General features: G+C 43.9%; 1 protein-coding gene across 1 annotated transcript in view; it reads right to left on the bottom strand.

The window, feature by feature from the left end:
* PAPSS1 (3'-phosphoadenosine 5'-phosphosulfate synthase 1) overlaps positions 1–21,743 on the bottom strand; it is a 72,888-nt gene that overhangs the window by 25,716 nt on the left and 25,429 nt on the right. The window contains exons 6-9 of the mRNA XM_080916435.1: positions 14,221–14,334; positions 12,147–12,258; positions 9,805–10,010; positions 8,362–8,497 (exon numbers count right to left, since the gene is read on the bottom strand). Of these exons, the coding sequence (XP_080772561.1) occupies positions 8,362–8,497; positions 9,805–10,010; positions 12,147–12,258; positions 14,221–14,334 (568 nt within the window). The remainder of the gene's footprint in view (positions 1–8,361; positions 8,498–9,804; positions 10,011–12,146; positions 12,259–14,220; positions 14,335–21,743) is intronic.

The raw sequence follows: 21,743 nt of genomic DNA, 5'->3' as shown, positions 1-21,743 counted from the left end.
GAGAGAGAGAGAGAGAGAGAGAGAGAGAGAGAGAGAGAGAGAGAGAGAGTCATCAGCCCCTGAGATAAAGGGAGAACTGATTCCAAGATGCCACATGAGTACCAAACCGCAGGAAAGCTATAGTTCTTTATGTACCATGGCATCATATTTGTAAGTAACATAAGCATATGCATCTGCATCCTTTACACTGTCTTCAGGTCACTCCCAATGGACAGCAAAACAGCAGTGCTGTGCACCAGTGCTGCAGGCATGCAGTATGCCATACGGTTTAGGGAACAGTGATAATAGAGTCCGCATGTTCTCAGTAAAGACTCCATTTTATTCCTGAGTATTCTTTAACCAGCGTGAGCTGGATCTATAGAGGCAGGACCAGAGGATCAAGAATCAGAGTGCCACCATTTGGCAGCATTTGAGGCAGGCTAAAACTAGCAGGTAGCCCTGAGGGGTGGGTGCGGCTCAGTGCCTGCCTAGCATAGCAAGGCCCTGGTCTCAACTGCCAACACATAAAGAATTTTCAAAGGCAGGCAGAAGTATGACAGCGGGGTGCTTACAGGTCCTGACATATGAACAACAAAACACTCATACCCAGACTAAGTTTTAAGGACCCCACTAGGAAGGAAAACTGCATGCTTCGGGTGAAACTCAGAGCCAGGAGTACTGGGTCACTGGCACCCTTCTGAGCTGATGAGCCCAGCGCAGGTAGGCTAAGTAAAGACCACCCTCACTTGTTGGACACTGAGGGCTTTGTGTCTGAAAACCACTTTTAAAGACAAAGATGATGTAAAAACAAAAAAACAAAACAGGAGGATGTTAATAATGTGAAATCTGAACTAAAATACATGGATATTTTAGCCTTGGACTATTTCTGTAGCTTTTAAATTATTTTAAAATTTAAAAGTTCAGAATACCCATGATACAACTCACAGACCATATGAAGCTTAACAAGAAGGAAGGCCCAAGTAAGGATGCTTCAATTCCACTTAGAAGGGGGAACAAAATAATCATGGGAGGCAAAGGGAAGGAGGAACCTGTGTAAGAGAGGAGACGGGGAGGGAAAAGTAGGGTAGGGTCAGGAATGGGGGGAGGAAGACAGGAGAGAAGCCTAGAAAGCAGGGAGAATGAATAGAAATATGTGATGTGGGGTTTGGGAAGGGGGAACCTCTAGAAAGTCCCAGACACCAGGGATGTGAGAGGCTCCCAGAACCCAATGGGGATGACCTTAGCAGAAATGCCCAATAGTGGGAGATGAAACCTGAAGAGACCACCTCTAGTAATAGACATGGCCCCCAGTTGAGAGATGGGGCCACCCATCCATCTCAATTTTTTTGACCCAGAATTGCTCCTGTCTAAAGGAAATGCATGGACAAAAATGGAACATAGACTGAAGGAAAGGCCATCCAGAGACTGCCCCAACTTGGGATCCATCCCATGGGCAGGCACCAAACCCTGACACCATTACTGATGCCAAGATGTGCTTGTAGATAGGAGCCTGGTATGGCTGTCCTCTAAGAGGCTCTACCAGCAGCTGACGGAGGCAGATGCAGATATAGCTGACCACTGGACTGAGGTCAGTGAACCCTATGGAAGGATTAGGGGAAGGACTGGAGGAGCTGAAGGAGCTTGCAACCCCATAGGAAGAACAACAATACTAACCAACCAGACCCTCCCCCTGAGCTCCCAGGAACTAAACCATCAATCAAAGAGCATACATGGGTCAGTCAGTGGCTCCCGCTACATATGTAGCAAAGGACTGTCTTGCTTGGCTGCAGTGGGAGAGGAGGCACTTGGTCCTGTGGATGCTTGATACCCCAGGGGAGAAGATAGAGGGGTGAGGTGGGAGTGGGTAGATGGAAAATCACCCTCTTAGAAGTGAAGGGGATGGGAACAGCGTGGGGAGCTTATGGAGGGAGTACTGGGAAAGGGTTCAACACTTGAAATGTAAATGAATAAAATAATTAATAAAAATATACATACTTAAAAATAATAAAAATGGTTTTAAAAAGCAAAGCAGAAGAAAACTAAGGAGAGAAATCAACAAATCACAATTTTTAGAGTTTACTGTGTTTCAAATGAACTGAAGAGTCACCTGTTTTAAAAAGACTACTAGGATTTGAACACTAATCATTTGACAGTTTTAAGCTGAACTTACTTCGTTGTCAGAGAGACTCACACTGAGCCCTATGATGAGATGACATGAGAACTGAGGTTTGACTCAGAATACGGTGAGAGCGTTCGGAGAGGGCTGGTGGTGGCACAGATGAAAGGACGGTGACCCCAGCCGGCAGTGCTGAAGCTGGGTCAGAAGCACGGCGACTTGTTACGCTGTTATCTCTGCATATGTTTTAAATTCCCAGTAACAACATGCTTTAAAAGAGAAGGCGCATGTGGAAGATCCGAAGCAGAACTGCTTTTAAATTCAGTTACATAACCCTCGCTTATGCAGCTCACTGCTGCCCACACATGAAAGCAAACCTGACCCCTAGAAAGCCTTGATGGCATCTGGGGCTTTGCAAGCCAAGGGGCTCTGCTGCAACCACTCAACCCAACGCTACAGTGCAAAATCACCCAGGGACCACACCTGAACCCGTCAGCCTGGCTGTGTACCACAGCATTGTAGCTGCCAGATTCAGCTACAGTTTGTGGAATAAGATAGGATGGTTAGAAATAAATAAAATTTCAGCTACGATGAAAAGTTGTAGTAGCATCCCTACTTTCCAGAGGGGGTGAGTTGTCCCGGGAACATAAAATCATCCCTTTTATCAAAGATGGAGGACACAGGGCACATGACAATCACATCATAGTCTGAACGCCCCTTGGAAAGATATCTGCACCAAGTAAGGGCTGTGAATACAGCATGAAGTGACCTGTGACACTTTGTAGAACCACACTATAGCAACCTCACTATACCAGGCTGACACGGCAGAGTACAGAAAGCAGTGAACCTAAACATGAGAGATAAAAGTGCTGTACAATTTCCACATAAGCCAAACTCTGCCAACTCATCCATTCTCTCTACTCTCTTAACCGAGTTTCTCCCAGAGCCAATTCACCTGGCAGGACATACACTGAACACTGCGGTGAGGTCCCAAGTGCCACAGGGACTAGGCAGGGCTCTGTATTAGCTACTTGTACATTTCTGTTAACAGAGCAGAACCTGACCCTAGGCTCAGACTGCCTCTTTGTCTGCCTACTGGTGTCTCAATATCATCTGAGATTCAATCCCTGCTTCCTTGTTCCCATGTTCAGTCCTTTTCCATAGCCGTGGCACATAGCCCCTAATCTCACCTCCAGAACAGTCCAGAACAGTCCAGAACAGTCCAGAATAGTCCAGCCCTCCTTTTTGCCCCATCATCTCCCTGCCAGAGTTGGGATTGACTGTTCTCCCTCCCCAGTCTGACAAAGGAGTGGACAGGGACAGGGAAGGTCTGAACAGATGAAAACTCAAGTTCAGACAAGCTCTCCCCAAGTTAACAGTGGGCCATCTGTGTCCTCAGGAGACCGAAATGTAGTCACAGTCAGAGAAGGAAAAAGCAAACTCTTGGGGAAAGTAATCAGGTTTCTACTCTGGCAGCTCAGTTGGCAGAGAAGGGTGCTGACAGTGTGGACAGTCCATGCTGGAAGGAAAGAACATGGCTCCCTTTCTTCACCTCGGCACAGAATTGTTAGACCACACTCACGCAGCCAGCCCATTGCTTCCTACTCTGCCACACAGCAAGCATGAACTTCCTGCCGAATCCCGAAGGCACCGTGCTTTCTGTCTGCATGCAAGCACCCACCACCATCTTCCTAGCCTTAATGTTTTCTCAACAGGGCACTGACCTAACCTCTGCCCCCTTTACCTAGCCCCTCTTTAAAATAAAAAGCATGAAGGGGAAACTGTAAATAGACTATTTCAGGGTTTTAATGCTTGATTTTGCCTAGTCTCCTAGTCATTCTTGTGCACATACTTTACATCATCAAATATGTGTGAAACCTCAGACTGTACAGGGCCATAAGGGTCTAACCGCAGGTTTCTCACTTTACACCTGGAGCAGCAGGGCTCACTGCTGGGCTGTGCAAAGCCCTACGACAGAGCATTCAGGAACTAGCGACTCAACCCCACCACCAGCTGTACTGTGCGGTATCTCAGCCATAGCTCTAAGGCCTGACTTCCCATCTCACTGGGTACAGGCACCATGCAATCACCTCAATATTCACTACATTCTGTTTCCCCACTTTAGAATTACTGTCTCACCACAAACCCATTCAGTCTACTCCTCAGCGCTTTCTCAACCTGCTACTCCACGGCTATGTAAAAGGACCATTCTTCATGACAAGTTCTCCCTCCCTGCACCCTGGACTCTTCTCCACCACGTCAGGAGGCAACTCGGTGGAGCCCTTTCTTTCCAGCAAGTGAGAGGGGAAGAAGAGTGTGGAGAAAGCCCTTCCCAAAATCTCTTTCACTACTTAGAAAGTAAGGGACAAAGGTCAGCATTTCCTGATAGTGAAAAACAAGTCGAGCGCCAACCCCCTGGATGTGTGTAGGACAAGTCATGTGATAACCCATCCAGTGGCATGCCAGAATCTAGTGCATGGACCAGGCTTTGTACCAACTGTGTGACCAAAGACAATGGCAGTAAGCCAGTGGCAAGTGAGTGACTGAATGAATGAATGAATGAATGAATGGATGGATGGATGGATGGATGGATGGATGGATGAATGAATGAGAATATGAACAGGAAAGTGTTTCCAAATGACAGCTATTCTTCCTACCCAAAAGTTACTAACTGCCCCTTTAACCATCCCAGAACTCAAAGAACAGGAATTGCCTGTGTACTGGCTGGTTTTGTTTCTGCTTGACACAAGCTGGAGTTATCACAGAGAAAGGAGCCTCAGTTGAGGAAATGCCTCCATGAGATCCAGCTGTAAGGCATTTTCTCAACTAGTGTCCAAGGGGAGAAGGCCCAGCCCATTGTGGGTGGTGCCATCCCTGGGCTGGTAGACCTGGATTCTAAAAGGAAGTACGCTGAGCAAGCCAGGGAAGCAAGCCAGTAAGTGACATCCCTCCATGGCCTCTGCATCAGCTCCTGCTTCCTGACCTGCTTGAGTTCCAGTCCTGACTTCCTTTGGTGATGAACAGCAATGTGGGCAGTGTAAGTTGAATAAACCCTTTCCTCCCCAACTTGCTTCTTGGTCATGATGCTTTGTGCAGGAATAGAAACCCTAAGTCAGCCTGTTTTCGTTCCCTAAACCAGTACAACAGCCCAACACTATAGTATGAGCAAGAAATCTACAGCTGCTGGAATCCCAAAGCTTGTCAACAAGCTGTTATTCTCATGAGAGCTAGAAAGCTTTCACTGTCTCTGTGGCTCACTCTCCACACAGCATCTCTGTCTCTGGTGTCTCGCCAGGATAGATAGGGTCCCCCAGGCTTACTGAGGAAAGGTATTGAGCTCTTGGGTCAAGGATAGAAAGCTCGAAGTGCCTTGCCAACCTGGAATGCCTCCACACCGTGCCCACAGCACCCCTCACTGGGCTTCCTCACAGAGTCCTCTCATAGCCAAGCCCATAGCACCACACCCATAGCTTCTCACAGAACTATGATCTGTACACCTCCTCACAGGGCACCCCACACACTCAGCCGCATCTCACAGTGTCACCCCACAGCATTGTCTTAGCAACTAGAATCAGAACACAAATCCCTGCTCAGCACAGGGCTCATACCTAGAGTCTCAGTACCCAGGAGACTGAGGCAGGAGAACACCATAGGCAACCTAGCTACACAGTGATACCATCTTAAAAAATAAGAAAGGGGGCTGGAGAGGTGGCTCAGTGGTTAGGAGCACTGACTGTTCTTCCAGAGGTCCTGAGTTCAAATCCCAGCAATGACATGGTGGCTCACAACCATCTATAATGAGATCCGATGTGATATTCTGGTGTGTCCGAAGACAGTGACAGTGTACTTATATATAATAAATAAATAAATCTTTTTTAAAAAAAAGAAGAAGAAAGGAAAGAAGGACAGACAAGGCTCCTACCTGATATTGCCAGCCCAATTCCCAGAACTATATGTGGGTTTTCATAACCACGCCCATCTCTTCTTACATGCTCACATAAATTTAGACCCTATCCAAAGGTCTATCTTGTGGCTAGAACCTGCCGGACAGATTCTTCTTATTTGGTTTCTGATTGAAACACCTCTAGCTAAAGGCTCTGCCGTAAGAAAGCACACTGACTTCACAGCCGCTCTGCTCCTGCCTCGCCAAACTTCTATATTGCCCCCGACTTTGTTGAAAGTATCCTGCCGACATCCCTGCTCATTCTTTTAAAACTGTGTGTAATTCAGCAGTTCAACATAGCTCTCACAGACTGACTCAGGACTGTGCAACACCATGCTAGCCTGAAAGAAATCGGGTGACGTTTTCACTTTGTAGCTAGCAGGACACAACGCTCTGTGCAGAATGAGGACTAGTAGGCTTAGTTGGGTCAGTGAAATCCTTTCTCTGGACTATCATCTGGAGTTCAGGAACCTGCCATTAGGAAACAGTTCACCTTCCAATTAGCAGTGCAGGAAATAGAGAAGTCTCAATTCAATCAGGGACGAATGGCCTCCAACAGTCAAACTGTTGCTGCCATGGACACGGAACAACAATCTATAGATAACGAAAATACTTAAGATGGCAGGGTGACAAAATTAGGTATGAGCAGACACTAAAGACAAAATGAGTGACTATTCCTGCTTTCTCTCTCTTGAACACATCAGTAGACTGGTTGTTACTGGCTTCCTGAGAAGTAAACAAGAACTACAAAGTAAACTCCCTTGGTCTGTTGCTTATTTGCCTTGGTCTAAAATGGAAAAGTAAACAAAATAACACCACAAATCTTTGCTGTTTGAAGTATGGCTAATAACTGGCTCTCAGCTACTTTAAACAAACTTGCAATCACTCCTTATGCAACAAGATCCCTAAATGACTTAAAATGTTTGGCTCACAAAGAGCACAGAACAGATGGAAGAGCAAAGTCTCTAATTATGAACAATAACTCCCTGATAAGATGTCTCAGCAGTGCCAATACTGACTAATATTGATTCAAGATATGAATTCAGATTTTGGCAAAAAAACAAAACAAAACAAAGGAGGAGGTCTCAACAGGTCCTCAATGTATCTCTGTTCACCACCAGAAAAAGAAAAAAAGAAGGAGGGGGAGGGGAGGGAAGAAGAATTTGTGAAATTAACTGTTACTGCTGATTATAAATAGAAAACCTAACTAGAAATGTCTTAAATAATACAGACATGTAATATCTCTTTAAGCATGAAGTCTGGAGACAGATGACAGAAACTCCGCACTGAACGCATGTTTGGGATTCTCATGAACACAGAAGGACTGAAAGAACTCCAAATACTGTATCCTCACTGACATCACCCAGATGGGGGGAAAAGGACAGCAAAACTGCTTCTTTGTTTATTTGTTTATTGATCATAATCCAGTTTCCTGTCAAGAAGGACTTTATTTTTTCTAGAAGCTGTCTCTTCCCTTTAGAGTTCAATGGCCAGAAGCAACTTTCATGGGGGTCCCTAAATCTCACAGGGATATAAGGTATTGTGGGTCATTACTGCCTAATACCAGTCACTACTTACCTGTGAAATGAGCCACAGTGTGTTTGAAAGCAGGAGATGACGCTATACTGAGCCTACCACTATATGTAGCACTCAGAAATCATTGGATGTTAAACCACAAGTGATGGATATTGCTGTTTGCCAACCTGCCTAGATCTAGAATTAACTAAAACCCCTGTAGAGGCAACTGCTGAGTTCTTGGACCTTCCACTGGCAGACAGCATTGTTGGCCGGCTGGACCACGGCCTATATGCCTACAAATTCTCTTTAGATAGGTAGATGGATGGATGAATGGATGGATGGATAGATAGGTAGATAGATGGATGGATAGATAGATAGATAGATAGATAGATAGAGAGAGAGAGAGAGAGAGAGAGATACTGACTGATTCATTCTATAAGTTTTATTCCTCTAGAGAACCCTGACTAATACACCAAACATATGTTGTGTGGGCACAGCTCTGATAAAGTATTTTCTACAGTCCTATTTAGCTTTAATGTGAGTTTTATAATAAACATCCAATTCACTATTAACATCCATCTTCCACATCATATGTAAAATGTCAGGCCAAATTCTAAGAATGTAGGAAAATAAAGCAAACTGCAGAGGCCAGGCTTGACTGCACTTTTATTTATATATTGCATTACCTCATATTCCTGTGGTTCTTATCCTGTTCTATACATCTGAGATAGTATTAGGAAAAAACTTCTGGCACTTTCTCTCCAAATAATCTCTCTCATACTAGATGAGTAGGTCAACGTCTTACCAGCATTCATATCTTTAAACTTCTGCTTGAGCTCCGTAGGGGTAAGACGATATTGATCAAGACCATCATTCCAGTAAATCCGGTCCAGGACTTGAAGGTCTCCTCCAATCAGCCAATCCCCTTGTTCCAGAACCATCTATCAGGAAGCAAAAGGAAATCTTTTGCTACAATAGAAATAAGAGCATCACTCTCATGCATGCTAAGCACAGCTTCTGAAAGCTGGTCTCCATCTTAAAGGCCGAGCTAGGCTTATGAACACCACAGGAATTAATGATGCTGAAGAAATAGAATGTTGTAATTTCTTAAAATACTTGTGACACAATATTTGGATGACTTTATGAAAAACAACCAAAAAAGGGAATGACTGTTACTTCCTCAGTTTTAAATAAAGCATTTTTTTTTCTCACTGTTACTAGACGCTGGTTGACAGTGATGTGCAACCTATGGGCATTCATCTTGTGTGTCTTCCAATTTCAAACATTTCACACTAATGCTCGCTGACAATCAAGGGTGTGAAAATCTGTCAAGCTCACTGACGAATTCACGCACAGTTCCTCACGTTCTATCTACCCTCACTCACCTTGCCCTGCATCTGGACGTCTGAGCCCACAGGGTCCACACTTGCAGGATGCGGCTGACGCCGCCTTCCCCACACTGTGTTAGTGCTTGACTGACTTCATTTCGTCTAAAGCTCAGAGTCTACTTAAAAACACCAAACAACTGACAGATATTTGCCTTCCGTGCTGACATGTCCACACTCAGTGGACAAGGGAAGCGCTCTGGGGAGATGAGGCATGTGTCTGACTTTCCACAAGAATACAGTGTTAGAGTAAAACCATCGAGCAGTCCTGGTGTGGTTCCCACTGCAGCCAGCCTTGAGTCTTCCCCGTGAGAACACAGCTACTATCCTCCCTACCAGCTGGACAGTGGAAGCAAATGCCTTTAACCTCAGTGCTCAGAAGGCAGAGGCAGGAGGATTTCTGTGAGTTCAAGGTCAGCCTGGTCTACAGGGTGAGTTCCAAAACAGCCAGGGCTACACAGAAAAACTCTGTCCAGAAAAGAAAAAACAATCAAACAAACAAAAAGCAACAATAAAAATCTTTCCTGACCACTAGACCACAAGAGAACACAGTAAGCATTTTAACTGTCTGTATTTTAACTGTGTGTCAACATTCTAACATACTGTATATACACACAGAGCTAAGCGCAGGTTTAGCATGCTAAGGGCTCTGGAGTTAATCCCCAGCATCAATGGTTGTAAAAGACTACAAAGAGTCACTGAATAAATATTTACATGAACCAGAATGACAAGACCATCTGCTCATTACACTCATCTAAGATCCAGTCTCAATTCTGCAAAAATTCACACAACCCAGAGACGCAATTAACACACAGGCAATGGCCACATTTCAACACAAACATGACTGTCAGATGAGTCAAGACCTTGATATAGGGGTGGTTCTTGCATGTTGTTCCCCACTGTCTGGCACAACGCTCCTCTTTCCGGTGCTCGAAAAATTCAGGATTCCGGAGGATAGCCACGCGGCGGCCCTCGTACACCAGAGCGAACGCTGTGCAGCCGTCCAGCCTCTCCTTGTCCTCCTGCGTCGCTGTCAGGACTATAGGCACTGATAAGTTGATGACGCCTCCTGCAGGACACACACGGGCACAGTTCATTCACTGGGCCTCAGCATAGTCACCCTGTCTTCCCAGACACAAGTCAAAGAACAAGTTTCCTAAAAGAACCAGAGTCGGTGACGGGGCTCAACAGTTAAGGACACTTGCCACCAAACCAGGCAGAGTTGGTTCCCTGGAACCCAGATGGTAGAAGGGATGAACTGACAGTCACGATTGTCTTCTGTCCTCACATGTGTCTGGGGCATGAAAGACGACAGATGCCCGCAAGGGAACATATACACACAGCTAATTATTAATTGTGCAATGTAAAAAATGTTAAAGAACCACTGTACTGTCACCGAGTGCCCAACACAGAATAATCAGAAGAGCAACTAATTTATTCGGGAAGTTAAAAAAGAGAGAAGAAAATGAGAAAAAAAGGTGAAAAGGAAGAAGTGAGGGAGAAAGGAGGAGGGAGAAGGAGATGGGAGGAAGGAAGGGGAAGAGAGAGGAGGAAATGGGAGAGAAAGGAAGTAGGGATGGGGAAGAAGGAAGAACAAAAGAAAACAACACAGCGGGGTAATATATAATGGTACAGGCCTTTAATCCCAGCACTGGGAAGGCAGAGACAGGTGGATCTTTGTGAGTTCAAGGGCATCCTAGTCCACAGAGTGGAGGCCAGCCAGGGCTAGCTGCATTAAGAAATGCTGTCAAAAAAACACCAACAAAAAGAACCAACATTATCTCATATATAATTCTTATAAGTCATCCAACTGTGCCTGAGAAAAAAAATTATACAGAATTATAAAAGTAAAAGAAACAGTTTACAGAGGAAGCATCAGGTGGCTGTCACTATCAAAAATAATCTGTACATTCCATTAAATGAATCAGACCAGGAACTCTATTTTTGACCTTTCTAGGAAAATTTTAATCTTTATTGAAAAGATTTTAATAACTATTTGTATCCCTGACAAAGATATCTACTTACTTAGTGTGTGCGTTGTGTGCATGTGAGTAGGTGTATGCTCAGGCCAGGGGGGATGCTGTGTGTTGTCCTCTATTGCTCTCCACCGTGTTCCCTTGAGACAAAGGCTCTCATTAAACTGGCATTTCAGGAAGGCTGACTGGCCACCAGGCTCCCAGGATCTGCCTCTTTCTACTCCTCAGTACTGGGGTCACGGGTACACATGGCCACGCCCAACTTTTACAAAGGTGCTAGCAACCTGGACTCTTACCCATGAAGCCACTTCCCACCCCATTTTTAATTGCATTCTTAATTCAATCAGAATCAAACCAATGTCAGCTGTCACTGGCCAAGAAACAAAAGCAGTCATCAGTGGCTCCAATTAATCTAAAGTGTGTTACCAGTGAGCCCAAGGCACGAGCTCTGTTCTCAGCCTATGATCTCTGATGCTGCCTCTGTTTTGCTTTGCTTCCTGGAAGTCCTGGAACTGGCTATATAGGTAAGGTTGGCTTTGAACTCATAGAGATCTACTTTTCTTGGCCTGTGCTAGGATTAAAGGTATCTGGTATGCCACCATGTTCAACTGTTAAATTCCTATTTGAATTTATACATTTAAGTAATTGTGCTGTGTAAAAGAAAGTCATGGACAAAAAAAATATTTGGACAAAATTTGTCAGCTGTGAATGGATCTGTACGCACTCTTGAAATTAGTAGAAATTATGAATTAAGATGAGCACGTAATAAGCCAATGTGCACTAAATTCCAAGCTGGGTCAAACAGCTAACTCCAAGGAGGACAATCAAAATATAATGCTTAATTTTTACAGAAAACAAACACACAAACAAAACAGCCCAAGAGTCCGTGGGTTTCGGAGAGGAATAGCTCAGGATGTGCGCCCTGAAGGCGGCAGCTCGCCACCGTGGGTAGGCTGGCATGGTTCAAGGAAACAATGTGCTTTTATGATTCACTTTCTAAACTGATCGACAACTGTCCTCCCCCATCCCCAATGAGTAACAATCACAGGAAGGGAAAGTGGAAACGAGATCCCATGGTTCACTTAAAATATTCAGAGCCAAAACAGCTTAGTCTTCATGACTACTCTCTTGAGAGACACCATGACTACCTTCATGAAACATGACAAATCCCAGGAAGAATGCCATGCTGTCTCCCCACACAACTCAACTTTAGATGTGGACTACCTTACCATCCAGAAGACAGTCAAAGTGAAGGCACTGCAAGTATTCCCTCTCTCTCATGAAGCCGTTCAGAGGAGTTGCCCAACCTTCTGCCAAAACTTGCACCCATTGCATATCCACCTAGTAAATTAGACAGTAAATAAAAAAATAAAATAAAAACTTATTTCCAGTATTTATGAACCCAAGCAGTAAAAAAATGACACTTTTAATTCTGAAAGAAATAGAAACAGACATTTCAGTAATGGTCGTGGGTCCTGCAAATCAAAGAAAAAATCAGAACAAGCTTATCTTCTAGTGTATCTATAACACATCACCTGAGACACGCTTTTACCAGTGACAGCCTCGCCTAAGCCAGTGGATCTCAAACGTCAACGTGTATCAGACAACTTCCAAAAGGAATGTTAAACTATAGATTGCTAGATGGGTTTGGGGGTGCAAACTTGGGAGAGGCAGGAGGCCAACCTCAGTGACTTCAAGAGCAGCCTGCTGAGTACAACCAGTCTCCAGTCAGTCAGGCTATATGGTAAGAGCCTATCTCAAAGCAAACAAACAAATACAGATTGCATCACATTTAATTTCCACGGCAATGGAAATTTTACAATTCTGCCAAGTTCCCAGAACTGCAGGTAGTGAAGATCTAGATAGTTGATGATAGTCATTATCCTAAATCAAAAGCTACTTTAAACAAAATGCTTACCAAAAAGTCTCTTCCCCCATACCTTAATCTTGCAAAGATCATTATTGCTTTAGCCTAAGGACCTGTGGTACATCCCCTGAGAACACTAAAGAACCTGTGAACTGAGTACATCATTCAGCAATGGATCCCAAATGAGAGGAGGGCGAGTGCATGGCCAATGGTGTGCAATGAAATGGAGTCTCACATTTAATCCCAAATCATGATGACCAGTGTGTGCAAGGAGACACAAGGGGTTACACAGCCTTGATTCATAGGAGAAACTCTGTGTGGAGACTATTTTTCCACTTTCAAGATTTTCTTTCTTAGTTTTCCTAAGCCCCTGACAGTGGTTATTGCTTGTCTCAACTACAGCAGACATCTGTCAGGAGCTACACGCCTGTATCCCTGCAAATGCCGGATGTTGAAGCCTTAGCCTTCAATGACCAAACAGGACTTGTGAGGAAGCACAGACAGGCCGCATGTCTTGTGGGTACTGTAAATGGAACAGATTTGCAAACTCCTGCACTGATATGTCTCTCTTTCCCTCTCTGTACAAACTCTAGAACAGCTCTGTTTCACACTGTCTCTTCCTGACACTCATCATCTGAGACCCAACCACACAAAACCCATCAAGACCATCCTATCAAAGATCTGAACACCATGTAGGAGTCTCTGTCCAGGCTAAGTTCAGTTCTTCATCCTCAATACGGAGGGGTAACACTTTCTCAAATGTTCTAGAATCTTGTTACTATGAAAGAAAGGCTGAAGAAAAAGCCAGCTGCTACTCCAGACTCTTATTCCTTACCTTTTTGGGGTTTCCCTTGTTTTTCTTTTATATTTGTTTTTAAAACATGTAGACATTATACAACTTAGAGTTTCCTAAGACTTGAGACTAAGTCGCAGTTTCTGCTCTCATGCTGCCTGGTTTAACCCAGCAGTTGTGAATTGGAAAAGGCACCTAATGATACCATTCGGCAGAGCTGTACAACAGAACCATTCCTAACGTGTCCATTTTTCTTAATATAAGGGAGAGTCAAGTGTTGAACAGGAAATTGAGAAACATGTTTAAAAGAGTAAAAGTTCATTTTAATTACTATGAATTAGCATTTCTTAATGCTTTAGAAACAGTCCTTTCTCATATGCCCCAAAATCTCACATAATCTTTGTCCTTTGATATTTCAAAATAAACAACTGTGACTAAAAGCAAATCAAAGTCATGGCAATGTGGGTCTATTGTACCCCATTAAACACATTGCCCATCCTTAGGAACTGTGATATGTACCACAACACCCTGACCCTGCTACTGCTACGCTGGTTTCAAACACACCATTACGCCCCACATTCATCATGCTCACAGCTCTGCAGAAGGCTGCATCGCTTGCTTTGAAAAGCAGCAGAGAACTTACTTTATTGATTTTCAGTGCTGGTAAGGCTTCTGCATCAGTTTTGGCCAAGTGAAGTTTATTCTCTGGCACATACAGCTCTTTCACTTCGTAGGAGGCATCCACAGGGACTATGTCCTTCACAACAAGAGGGCAATTAGACATGTCATCCAACAATGCAGGTATCCTTAAGAGACCAAGAAAAATCAGCATTTCTAATGGAAAAGGGGGCTCTAGGGCCATGCGCCCTCTTCCACTTCCCGAACAGTAACTGGTCTACTCCCAAGTACCCACACTCAAGAAGTCAGCACCATGCTCCATTATCTAGTGGGAAAGAATAAAGTCCTACTGTCAGAACATACAACTGTAAATATAGCTACCCTCAGATACAATACAACAAAGAATTCAAACACAAAACAACCATATAACACATTATCTTATCCCATGTTCCATGTGTACCTTTATCCTTAGTGTCACTAAAACACCATTTTATTCATAAAGTTGATATCCCAGAATGTGTCAAATTCCTCTCACAATCACTGAAAACTAGTACTTTCTAACCCAACATAAAATAGTCTGGACTTAAGTTTTAAATACCCACATATGACACTGAGACAGACTTTCTTCCTGTTTATCCTCCATGAACTGTGCATGTAAGCACAGAGCAGAGCAAAGTGTTTGCAGGTACATAGAATTGTGTGCACAATATAACATAACCTCTTAGACTGCTACTAGATCTTTACATGGCTTGCTCCCAACACATTACTATAAAGAATTCTACAGAGGTAGAATTATTTTTAACTTCTTTAACTCTTTTTAATATCAAGTCTGTCAGCTAATGGTGGACTGGTCTATGACAGCAATGCCACAAGGAACTGTAGCCTAGTGACTCTAAAGCCACAGAACTGCCTCACAACACATTTCTCAAAAGATGACTCATCTAAGGGATGAGCTCAAAGTGGTACCTGACATCATAATAATAATAATAATAATAATAATAATAATAATAATAATAATAATAATAATAATAATAATGGTGAACCTCTGAAAGGGAATGTTCTGGTTTCTTAACAACTCAGTTGTATCACATGTTTTTCTGGAAGCTGCCTTGTGAGAGGGCATGTGGTGTGCTAAAAACAGACACTTGAGAGGGCACAGAACGGTTAGAAAGAACATAAAGGGAACCCCACAGTGAGAGAATGTTCTTCCATTGCTACATCTTACAACACTTTGCTTATCTTTGTTGGTCTTCAATAGTCTTCATTGGTTTTCCCTTCATAGAGAGAACACACCAAAGAACTGGTATTCTGGCTGATTCTGGCCACTTCTACTGACTCTTGTCAATTTGGTGGAGCCTTGCTGTTTCTGCTGGATCATGCAACTGCTACTGATTCCTACTGATTCGTGGCTGGTGTTTGCTATTGAACTGAACTGCTGGGATCATGACAACAAAGAGTGGAATTGCCCAGAGGAACTATTTCCACACAGGTTCACAACACCCATTTCATATCAACTTTCTTTTTCTCCTACATACAACCCTCCCTGTACCCAGGGATGGGAAATGGGGGCTGGAAGCCCTGAGTTTGTATGGTAAATAATGACCCCATGACCAGCAGAACTACTTTACTTGGGATGATTCAAGGCTTACATAATTTTGGGGATAGGTGTCAGAATATCTAGGATGGACAAAGGCTGAAGGCTTACAGTACTGAAAAGCCTTATTAGCACAAGGAAGCAGTCCAGGAATCTCAGGTGCTAGTGGAATGAATTCTTATCAGGAGAAAGTTGAACCTGTAGTCTGAACAAAAGCTATGTGGCATTCTGCAGGTAGAGATTGAGAGGGGTAGCTGAACAAGGTCAGAAAGGAGGACTTTCTGCAAATGAAGAAAGTCCTCCATACTCCACTGAGCTCAGAAGGCTATCTGGGCACCACTGCCCTTAATCAGCAGGGCAAGTAAAAATAATGAGGAGGAAGAGGAGGAAGAGAAGGAGGAGGAGGAGGAAAGGGAAGAAAGGAAGATAAAAAGAGAAAGAAAAGGAAGAAAGAAAGAAAGAAGGAAAGAAAGAAAGAATGAAAGAAAAAGAAAGAAAGAAAAAGAAAGAAAAGAAAAGAAATTGTTATTCACCTATCTATGCCAAAAGAGCACATGAAGACAGGGTGTACCTATTAAAGTCATTCCTATGATGAGTGAGAATCTAGACAGTAATTGTGGCTTACAGCACTATTTTCTCAGACATTCTGCTCCCACAATAGCACAACAGAGAGAAACACAGTTCAGTTCAATCAGGTGACAAAACCTGACCTCTCCTACGGTTATATTCAAGGAGGCCCCTGACCTTCTCACAATAAACCCAAGAGTAGGAAAGACTACACATACAGGAAAAAAAATAACAAAATCAAAAACCACAGCCAGCTAAAACAGCCAGCTCAGCCCACAGCACCAGTACTAGAAAACAACAGCACTTCTCGGAGCCTCCTGTCCCTGGAGCACCCCACTAATCAAGGAGGAAAGCGGGGAGCACCATGTGAGGCACAAACTGCCAGCTACTCCGCTTAGACCTCCCAGACCATCCATATTGTCTGTAGACAATTATCATTAGTATTTGCTGAGGAGAAATACTATAGCAAGTCATTAAAAGAAAAATGTGAACCAAGGAAGCCCAGCTCCTTCAGCTGCCTCTAGTCTGACTTGGTGGATTTCACACGCAACCATATGCTCATAAGGTGAGCTACTTCCCCACATAAATAAACCCAAAACAAACTGCGTGTGTGTCAGCATTCAGGGGCGAGGAGAAGCTTCAGGTCAGCAGTTTATATGGGGACTGCTCTTCATGGACTTCAGTGAGAAAAGAGTGGTTGGCAGAAGTAGGAATGAGCACCCCAAATCCTCTGTCATTCGCCTATGGCTCTGTCTAACTGTTCTCTGCCATGGGCACACTGCAGGGTGCGTGGCCCTGTCAGCATTCTCTACCAAGCCTGTGAAAGTCCAGAAACCCCTGTCCCTGAGGGACAGGACCCACCTCAATCAGATGAGTACACTCCACACGTTCAGTTAGATACACGAGTCCCCGAAGTCACATTAAGCCATACATATTCTTGGCAGCTGCAGCATAAAGAACCAAAAATCCTCTACTCAGGGAAATAAATGCTGAAAGTATCAATTACATAAAAGGTGGGGTACTCATTAGGCTTCTGTAAGGACAACTACAGTAAGGTTCACAGAAAGGACACATAAGTCAGTGAACTATTCACAAAGTTTAAGGGACACATCTTCAAGCCAAAAGGAGACGGGGTTGGGGGTGTAGCAGGAAACTATAGGTCAGTTACTCCTGATGCTCTCACTGCTACTGTAGTGAGAGAAGAAAAGAAAGCTAAGAACATTTTCTTACCTAGGAATCTGCAATCTGTGCTCCAATTCTAAATACACAGCTTTGAGCGGGCCTCCTCCCCTCCAGGCCTGGTCCCTCTGCTGAGGCGCGCACTCCCCAGGGCTGACAGAAGAATGAAGAGGCATGGTGTCTGAACTGAGAGGCTAACCTCTACAGGGATACACACATTTCCTAAAGGCTTCACATGGACTTGCTCGCTTGTCCTGACACACCCATCAAGGCAGGAGATACTACCACTGTCTGCCCCTCTGCAAATTCCCGCTATACGCCTTCCAGTGCACTCGGCACACCAGTAACAAATGAAGATGGTAATACTCCCTGAGCTTGCCACATGCTAGGGTCTAACCTTAGCTCCTCATGTCAGTCCATTAGCTCACAAAACTCACACTAACCTAAGGCAGGTACTAATGACCATTACTAATCAAGAAATGAGAACAGAAACAGTCATTTCTCCAAGTCCATAAAAAAAATCAAATGGAACTCCAACTCCAGAAATATACCTTAGTTTTCCCCATTAAAAACTAAGCTATGAAACCTTACCAAATACCGTGTTATAATTTACCTTCTAAAATAAATTCTGTTAAACATTTATAATTCTAAGGGTTTGATTCTAAGGGTTTCTAGTTAGTGTAAGATCTTTCAGTGCACTGATAATGTTCTTGACAAAAAAGACAGTCAGCACTTCTGCTTGCCTGGGAAAGAAAGTTCTATTGATGAGATGCGGACATCAGTAAAGCCACTTCTTCAAGTCCTCTTGCAGCATACGGAGAGCTGCCCTCACTTCCGTCCCTCACAGCCCTTAGCACTGTAAAGAACAGAGTACCATGTGGGGATAAACGCCATGGGGTGTCCACAAAGCCAGTCTCAGCCCTACCTTGGGAACAGCCAAGCTTCCAAGTTGCTTGCTTTGCCCTTTCTTTGCTGTGTTAACAGTGGAAGGGGTAGGAAGGGTACTTTGTGGTGGGGGGAATGGAATTCTCCCCTTCTCCCACATTTATTGGTAGGTAACTGTAGACAATCTAGAGAGGTCAAAAGAAAGGCACTCGGTAGATCAGCCTTCTCAACTCCATCTAATACAACAATGTCTTTTCATTTCTAGCTCTCGTTTCTTCTGCCAGCATCCCAAGATGCACCTCCCAAAAACCAATGATTCACGGGAGCATGACCAGCCCACTGCAATGTTCCAAGCACATGGCTGAAGGTGTTGGAGCAGTACTCTTTCCTCAAACAGGAGCAAGCCATCCTCAGGAACACAACACAGGGGATGTCCACCGCTATCTGACTCTGCTTGTCCTGAACAGAGCAAGTTCTTGCAAAGAAGCCAGTGTTTCTACAAACAAAAGGCTCCCCCTGACCAGGCCACATCAGCCCACAAATACACGTGATCTGTGGGAAAAGCTGAGTGTCTTCAAGGTGACTATTATGAGGCAGAGGTGACACAAGTGAGCCCAAACGCTGTCGGGAAGGAATTTGTTCACAAACAGTATGCTTCAGTAAATATGCAAATTTAGTCACATGCTGGTTTCAAGTATCAACATGGAGGATGCAACCACGTTCTCAAGATCAAGGAGGAAAGTATTTTATTTTTTCAGTCAGAGTAATTTTTCATCACATGCATTCAACAAAATTCTTCCCTTTGCAGATTCGTATCTAACAACCTTTTAAATGAATTTTGGCCTTCCAATGTGATACGTGTTTCTTCCAGTGGATAAGCAATGCTAAATAAAAGATCAGGAGTTTGCTTCCGTTTCCCTCTGAAGAGGCAAAGCTAATGTTTGTGGAACTAGCACAAACAGCATGAATCCAGGGGGATGACTCAAGGGGAACAGTAAGCACCTGCTCGGCGGAGGTGAGCTCCATGAAGATTCTGTGTAGAGATGAGGCAACTACTTCACAGAAATACAAAGGGAGCCTTAAAAACGCAGACACGGGGCCGCAGAGGTGTCTCGGTGGCTAAGAGCACTGGCTGCTCTTCCAGAGGATCTGGATTCAATTCCCAGCATCCACATGGCAGCGCACAGCCATCTGTTAACTCCAGTTTCAGGGGATCCAATGCCGCCTTCTGGTCTCTGCAGGCACGAGGCACACACATGGTGCACAGACATAGTTGCAGACAAAACACCCATACACATTTTTTTTTTTATTTTAAATGCAGACACAGCCAGTTTCTACCACGTTCTAATCCAAACCTCAGTCTCCAATACCAGCACTAAATGCCCAAGAGGGCTGATGCCAGCACAAAGTGAGAGTGGCTACCTAAGGAGCAGAATGCAGAGTCCCTGACACGTGGATTGTTTTATCTGGGATTCCTCAGGATTTTCACTGACTCACCTAGCTATCAGAAACACTGTGGCATTGTTATCATTCATATAATCCACTTTATTTAAGCAAATTCCCTTTCAAACAAAAAAACAGATCACTAGCCAGGCCAGAGAAAGTCCATACCTAGACACCTTATCCATCTAAGAGGCTCCCATGTGCCAGTGTGCGATAACAGGAACTCAGCCGCCCAAGTGCCCCAAGCAGAGCTCAGTGAACAGTTCTCACGTTACCCGTGGAGGGCTGTGCTTCATACCTCCAAGCACAGAAATATTAGATGCTATAAATTGCAAATACTTAATTTAAAAGGTGGATACCCTGCTTTTTTTTTTTTTTTTTTTTTTTTTTTTTTTTTTAATTGACTAAACACTAAGACTGACAGATGCTATGCCTACATCCTTCCTTGTTTGGGCAACTGTTTTCTGCTTGGAAACTGGTGAGCAGGACGCTCACTCATCACCTAAAACTGGCAATCCTGGTGCTGTCATTTGAATCTTCCTGTAGAAGCCTGGGTGTGTGAACAGACAGTGGTTCCACACTGTAAGGCTTTTTCTCTGTGTATCTGCGGCACTTTCTGCTGGTGCCGGATCTGCTCAACAGACTGAATGCTGGGGCTCGTTCACATTTCCATGCAACTATTAAGTTTCTATTATCTCAGCTACATGCATCCAAAGCATGAGCAAACGACATTCTGGCAACACTTTAAAACTGAGCTACAAAGTCTGGGTTTTATGTGCAGTATAAAATCCATTTAGAGCACTAACCCACCATTTTGTAAGAAGACAAACCTTTAAATAATTTATAGCACTAGTAAATCCAGAGTTCCTGGTAGATTTAAAAACAGCATTTAAAATATCACTTTAGATTAAAACCAGCGGCAAGAAGCCTACTTACTCCCTTGTGTTCTAACAGGCCACGTTAAAATGCAATACTAGCAGGCCATCTAGTGACCACTCAGGGGGTAGTAGAAAGAAAAGACAAAGCCCCGTGCTTGCTTGTCTTCTATATTCTTGAATGAATGAATCAAGTTAAGAAAACAAAGGACCTCCGATTAAAGGCTGAGGGGTATATTTTTATGTGACTTAATCGCACAACCAGACTGGAAGAGAAATTAGAATTGAAAGTGTTCACATAACAAAAGACCTCATAGCTATAATACTTTTCTTGAACATGCAAAATAAATATTTATCTTTCTTTGTGACTGTAAATTAAGAATACCAGTTAAAGCTGAGCGGTGGAGGCACACTCGGGAGGCACAGGCTGGAGGATCTCTGAGAGGTGGAGGCCGGCCTGGTCTTCAGAATGAGTTCCAGGACAGCCAGGGCCACACAGAAAAACCTTGTCTCAAAAAACTGAAAATAAACCTCTTCATTTCAGAAGAGTCTCCCCAATATAACAGATGAAAAGAATATATACCATCTGCCACTATTATTCCCATGGGCACAGCCTTCTCAAGCTCTTCCATTCTCTCAGAAGTCTCAGGTGGTGCTAGCTTCTTCTCTCTGCCTAACGCCACGGCAAATGGAAACCCATTGTATATTTGGTCTGTGTCCCCAGTTCCTAGCACAGAACTACAAGCTTTGAATCTCCTAAGTGAGAATGTCTTTCATATAGAGAAATTCATGGTTGATATCTCCTGGACAGTTTCAGGATTGGGTTTTGTCACCACAAGGATCACCTTGATTGCTGGTTAGAAACTTGCAGCCTCACGTGCCGGAAGCCTCTGTGAGTACCCCCTAAACAATGGGGTTCAAAGGCATCTGGACTGCTCTACATGCAGAGGTGCTAAAAGAGAGAGCCGAAAGAAGGCATGGACATTTGCTTCACTATGCCCCACA

The sequence above is a fragment of the Micromys minutus genome (genome assembly GCF_963924665.1).
Source record: "Micromys minutus genome assembly, chromosome: 4".
Lineage (NCBI taxonomy): Eukaryota > Metazoa > Chordata > Mammalia > Rodentia > Muridae > Micromys > Micromys minutus.
Note: the sequence above shows the minus strand (reverse complement) of the source record. Positions and strands in the feature narration are given on the sequence as shown.